The sequence below is a fragment of the Sinocyclocheilus anshuiensis genome, unplaced genomic scaffold (genome assembly GCF_001515605.1).
Source record: "Sinocyclocheilus anshuiensis isolate Anshui unplaced genomic scaffold, SAMN03320099.WGS_v1.1 scaffold745, whole genome shotgun sequence".
Lineage (NCBI taxonomy): Eukaryota > Metazoa > Chordata > Actinopteri > Cypriniformes > Cyprinidae > Sinocyclocheilus > Sinocyclocheilus anshuiensis.
The window spans coordinates 270380-276701 of NW_015540128.1; the positions used below are offsets into that span (position 1 = coordinate 270380).

General features: G+C 34.7%; 1 protein-coding gene across 1 annotated transcript in view; it reads right to left on the reverse strand.

Annotated features, from left to right (window-relative positions):
- dnm1a (dynamin 1a) overlaps nt 1-6322 on the reverse strand; it is a 60801-nt gene that overhangs the window by 35682 nt on the left and 18797 nt on the right. The window contains exons 10-11 of the mRNA XM_016484511.1: nt 5485-5552; nt 2462-2600 (exon numbers count right to left, since the gene is read on the reverse strand). Of these exons, the coding sequence (XP_016339997.1) occupies nt 2462-2600; nt 5485-5552 (207 nt within the window). The remainder of the gene's footprint in view (nt 1-2461; nt 2601-5484; nt 5553-6322) is intronic.

Sequence of the window (6322 nt, forward strand, 5' to 3'; positions counted from 1 at the left end):
CACACACACACACACACACACACACACACACACACACACACACACTCACACTCACACACACAGTGGCAGTACACCAGCAGAGTATTTGGGGTTGCTGTGCTCAGACACAGGGATGCAGTGAACAGTGAAGCATCACATGATTGGGGTTCAGCAGTAGAAATGAGCTACAGGCCTAACAAACATGCTCTGAGATGAAGGTTACTGAGAACTTGTGTGGATTCACAACCTTCACAGCACACGCTGCATAAATGAGGCTCTTTTATATCATATCATAAAACCACATGAAATCAAATGACTGTACTGACAGTCCACACTCCATCTGGTGTTATTTCGTCTCACTTAAAGGACATTTACTCGCCCTTGTGTCGTCCCAAACACGTATGATGCTCAAGAAGAATTTCTGAAAAATCTTCATGCAGCTCTTTTTCATTTCTGTCAAGCTCCAAAAACGACATAAAACTGACTGAATTATTGTGTTTTCCTAATTTATGAATCAAGTTTAAATTCATATTGCGCCTTGATGCATGCATGTGTAAAATAATATGTTTGAATAAGCTTCAATCTTAAGCGAATGAAGACTTAATTTTAGGTCTTGCTTCATATGACTTGTATAATTCATATTGACTGCTATTTTGCATATATGATGCTTTTATGGGGGTTTGGGGTCTATTCTGGAGCTTCTTCAGAAAATCAAATTTTGTGCTTCAAGGAAAAAAACAACAACATACGAGTTTGGAAGCTGAAGGTGAGTGAATACTGGTGTTTTTGGGTGAGCTGTTTCTTCTGGTTTTTAGGCATAAAACAACATTCAGTCCAAATCCACAAAAGGCAGAATACAATGTTGATGAAATGATAAAAGAGGAGAGAAAGAGGGGATGAGAGAGAAACAGAGATGTTCTGGTGTGACGGTTAGTCTGCTGGTATAAGAAGATCTTCCAGCCTGAAGCATCAGTTATTCCATGAATGTCAAACAAAAGAGACGAGCCACTTACACGTTATTCTCACGCTAGAACTAAAACACACACATCCGACAGAACCAACAATAACTGAGAAAACGCAAAAAACAGGGCCAAACCAGGGAGCATGCGTTATTAAACTGGGGAGTTTGGATGAAATCGCTACGCTTCTGTAAAAAAGGACACAAGTTCTTAGTAAATTAAACTGACACAGACAAAATAAACCAGGATGAAAACTGAGTGGTAAGGATAGACCGATAGTTGCTGGACTGATGGATGAATCCTAGTTTTATTCAACATTTATATGAGCAAAATCTGACTAGATCCCTAAACAGACGATACTATATAGATCCCTACAGGAGTAATGTTATTTCATCTTCAACACTATATAAGAAATCACAGAACACTGACAACCAATGGCACACATTCTCTTTCAAATCAGAATTTGCCATCAAAAATTAAACGATAAAAAAAATGGGCTTTTAATGCCACTTTTATGCAAAAAAAAAAAATTTCAGATTAAATATGACGTATAAATATGACAAAACCTGAGAATACAGACACTGTCCTGAAGCACTGATTAAAATAGTCTGATCCACGTGCAGTGTTTACAGTGTGATCTCATTAGCACATCAGTGAAATTAAAATATAAATGTTAAATGAGCTAAAAACAACAACAAAAAACACTTTAGAAAATTATGCCTTGGCAACAAACTTAAAATAAGTTTAAGCTGAAGTACTAAAATTAATAAAAGTAAATTCAAAATAAATTAAAGCTAAATAGAAGAAATATTACAAAAAAACATTACAAAAGTAAATAACAAAATTACTAAATCTGAAAATGAAATACAAATACATTTAAGGATAATTTTGACCCATACAATAAATATACCCGTGCTACTTATGACTGGTTTTGTGGTTCAGGGTCATATATATATATATATATATACTACTAAACACACTAAAACAACAGATTCTAAAACGTGAAAGTATGTACAGTACAAGAAAAATAATTATGACTCCTCTGTCTTTCTTCTTCAAATCTGAATCTGATACTGTTTCAACAGCTGATAAACACTCCATTACATCTGTCTTCAGCTGATCCTCAATTACACGAAATCAAATAAACGTCTAAACTTCATGAGAAACATGTCACGGTATCAAAACAATCCCACAATGCTCTGCACTACACAAGCAGAATGAGGAGAACAGATAAACGCAGCGACTGTCCAGAATGTAAAGATGATTATAATAATAATGAAGCAGCTGACGACAGCAACATTTCACACAGAAATGACAATTTTGTCATCATTTAGACACGTTTAATGTTTGTATGAAGAGGTTTGGAACGACAATGATAACAAAATGATATTTTTTCTGTGCATTATTTCTTGAAACTATATAAAAGACCTACATTCTCAACCACAGATCATGTAAAGTCCAGCCATCGGTCTATCCGTACGTTACAGAGAGACGAGGACGAACATAGCTTCGTTCCGCTTTACCTTCTCACTACATTTGCGAATGGTGGAGGCGAGTTCGCTCACGACCATATCTATACATTTCAGGCACGGCCCGTTTAGCTTTTGGATCTGCTTTTTCACTATGGCCTCAAAGGCCAGGTCGGGGGTGAACAGGCCTGTCCTGTAGAGACAGTCATGGAGGAAGAGGAAGAAAGAGGAAGAAGAATGACAGACAGACAGACAGCACAGAGGAAAGAGAAGGCAAGTGAGACATTTGGTTTCTCCTCAAGCCGTTCGACAGAAGCTTCCAGAACACAGCTGTGCGAACCGAAGGCAGTCCGAGAGCTTCCCGAGTTCTTCTGCAATGCATTTATTCATCAAATCACAGACTGCCATCAGCCGCATCTCTGCCTTCCTCGAAACTTCTGCCTCTAAACAACGGAGAGTTCAGGAGGCTGAGGTCTGCTAGATGAACACATCCTTCATGAGAGGAAAAGCATTACGTTTGGGTTTTGGATGCTGATGTGCATCGGAGTTATGCTGTAAAAATGAATGCTATTATAACCGTAAATACTGTAAAGATAAAGCAATGATGGTGCGTTCGAGTCATGTTGGAAAGGTGTCAAAACTCGAGAAAATACGTTGGATACAATGGAAGCCGCATCTGTATTAATAGTCAATTTTATGAAATCATTTTTCATAAACTATCTAAAAGTTGCATGTACAAAATACCAAAAAAAAAGTCATCTTGTAATTTGCAATGAAAACCCATAAATGGACATTCCCAAAATTGGTGTAAAAACAAACTGTACACGAACTGTAAATTTCACGAACAATTACACAAAAAAATTCAAATGACACGTTGAATTAAATCTTGAAAAAAATCTTGAAATAGTTTTAAAATAGTGTTTTCTTGTAAAATGTACTCCAACAAAAATCTTTTTTTACTGTGTACATTTGGGTTTTATGCTACATTTTACTGTGTGATGTTAAGTTAAGGTTTATTGCATTGTAAAATAAATAAATAAATAAAAATACAAAATATTAAACACATTAATGTTTTAAAGAATATTTCAAATATACATAAAATTACTAAAACTGAAACTAAATAGAAGAAATATAAAAAAAACAAAAGCACAACAATAAAAATAAATGTGTAAAAACACATGAAAATGACTAAAACTGATTTTTTTTTTTTTTGAATGTGTAAATAAAAAAGATTTCTTCGGAGTATGTTTTACAATAAAATACTATATTTCAGTCTTTCTAATTTAAATTTTATATTTAATTCAATGTGTTACTTGCTGTTTCTTTGTGTTTTTGTCTATAGCAATTTCTAGAGTGAAAGTTGCTTCAACGTAAAATCGTGATGTTTTTTTATTTGTGTGTATGATAGTCTGTTACAAAGATAAAAAACAGATTAAAATGATTACAGTTAATGTAATCATTCAATCTGTAAAATGTCAAATCTTTATTTTTCGGTAAAGTTCTGGCAACCGCATAACCCAGCCTGGAGCAAAATCATCTAAATTAAACAGAAATCAAACAATGAACTACGCTCATCTAGCGGTGAAGCCTCAGCGTCCGCGGCCCTCCGTACAGAAGCTAATGCTGCCATTCTACCCAGAATCCCTCTGTCCAAAGCCGCAGGCACACAAACACAGTCTCACAGCACTGGTTTGGGTCCAAGCCTCCAGCAGGCCTTTACCTTCTTGGTACACTGTCTAACAGTATTGACTAGCTCAGAAATGACCATGTCCACGCATTTCTGGCACGGCTCTTTAATCTTCCCAATCTGCCTTTTCACAATGGTCTCAAAGGCCATGTCCGGCGTGAAGAGCCCAGTTCTGCCGCCGGAGAGAACGGAGGGGAAAGAACGACAGGCGGAGGAGAGAAAGAAAAGGAGAAATTGGGCGGAAAGAAGATCGTTAATGCAAAAGAAATACTATAAGAAAAGAATGAAGAACTGAAAAAATGGCTCCAAACTTCCTGCTGAAGCTGCGCTCAACTGTTACATTTAACATGTTTAACGCATTTAAATGTATCAAATTAAGTTCAGTGTGATAATTTAATTATCACTGAAGCTCAACATATCAACAAAACTAAAGCTGAAATGAGAGCAGCACCAGTAGAAAGGACATATTGGGTGGAAAGAAAGATGGAAAGGGTCTTAATGTGTATTGTATTAGTTTAGTTTATATATATAATTCAGCGAAAATGTCAAATCTTAATGTTTATTTTTTCTTTTAGAATTTAATGCATGTTGTTTTGATGCAAAGAAAATAATAAAAATTTTAACAGTAGATAATTGTATTAATTAACATTAACTAACAATGAAAAATACTTTTTATTTAGCAATTTAGTTTATCAATGTGAGTTAATGTTAATTACTAAATTAATTAATAAAATTTAATTATATTTTATAGTTAATAAAATGTAATGTTTAATGTAAGCTAATGTTTACTAATGGGACCTTATTGTAAAGTTATTATTTTGTTTGCATCAAAACAAAATGCATTAAATAAAAAAAGTAATATGAATAAATAATAATATTAAATCAAATAAAATTCAATTTCAGAAACAATTTTTTACTTAAAATAATGCTAGTAAATTTAAATTACAAAGAACCAACTATAATTAATAGTAATAAATTATAAAGAATTAAACATGAAAATTATTTTTTGTGAATAAAACAGATTATTGTAGTGCATTTTTCATGAAAATACTATTTCAGTTTTTCTACTTCAAAATTTAAAGTTCATTCATTGTGTTAATTGTCATTTCTTTGCATTTTTTGTGAAATTAACTAACAAATTCTGAGTGAAAACCACTTTTTTAACCACGTTTGTTTATGGTGGTTGTCAAAAAAGAAAGTAAAAAACATAGTTTAGTAATATGGTGCATAAACATTATGAGACATAATCTGTTGGACAAATGGAGGATCATAAAGTAAGCCATAATTAGCATGACAAAAGTTAGTCACTGAAGCCCAAGCATCACGTTTCTTGGCCTAAAGACGAGCGAGACGCAGTAAAGAGCGAGTTCAAACTGAAGGACATACGTGCCTGATGCCGTGGATGTTCTTGATGGCGTAGCTGATCTCCTTGCGCAGCTCCTTCTCATTAAACTCCATCTGAGGACACACAACACAATTAATAACTAAACAAACCAGTAATCTAGAACCTCGTCTTCAGATCAAAATATTTCACCAAAAACTCAAAAGACAGGAAGAAAATCGAGCCTGTTGTTTTGCATTGTGATTTATTTTCATATTTCATCCCTCCTCGATTGTCAGCAGCCCACTGAAATGTGGGAAGAGTTATTTTGTTTTGATTTTGGCTTGAGATGTTTTAGCCAATATATTAGAAACATAAAAGAGTAATATTACATAGAGAGATACAAACTCCATAAATTAGCAGGGACTCATGACTGAATGTAGTGATATTCATAAGCTACAGAAACCTCAAACAGATCTGTGGATCAACTACTTCCTGTTGGCTGCTGCAGACAGTGTTTTATTGTGGATGAGTGTGTGTGAGTGTGTGTGTGTGTGTGAGTGTGTGTGTGTTTTCCAGGCCACAGGAAAGCGGAATGTTTTACTCATAAAGTCTGCGCTGAGGCCCGAGGGAGACACAATCCTGCGCCGTGACTCATGTGTTACTGCTGCTGCTGAACGATACAGAGACTCAGAGACACAGAGAGTCACAGATCAGTCTGACAACTCCTAAAGATAGTTTTCTCTTTACTCTCACTGCAGATAAACTGCAGGAGACAGACTAAACAATACCAGTCACAATTTAGGAATAATTGCATTTTTTATATCTCTTCTTTTTACCAAGGCAGCATTTATTTGATCAAAAATACAGTAAAAATTGTGAAATATTATTACAATTTAAAATAACT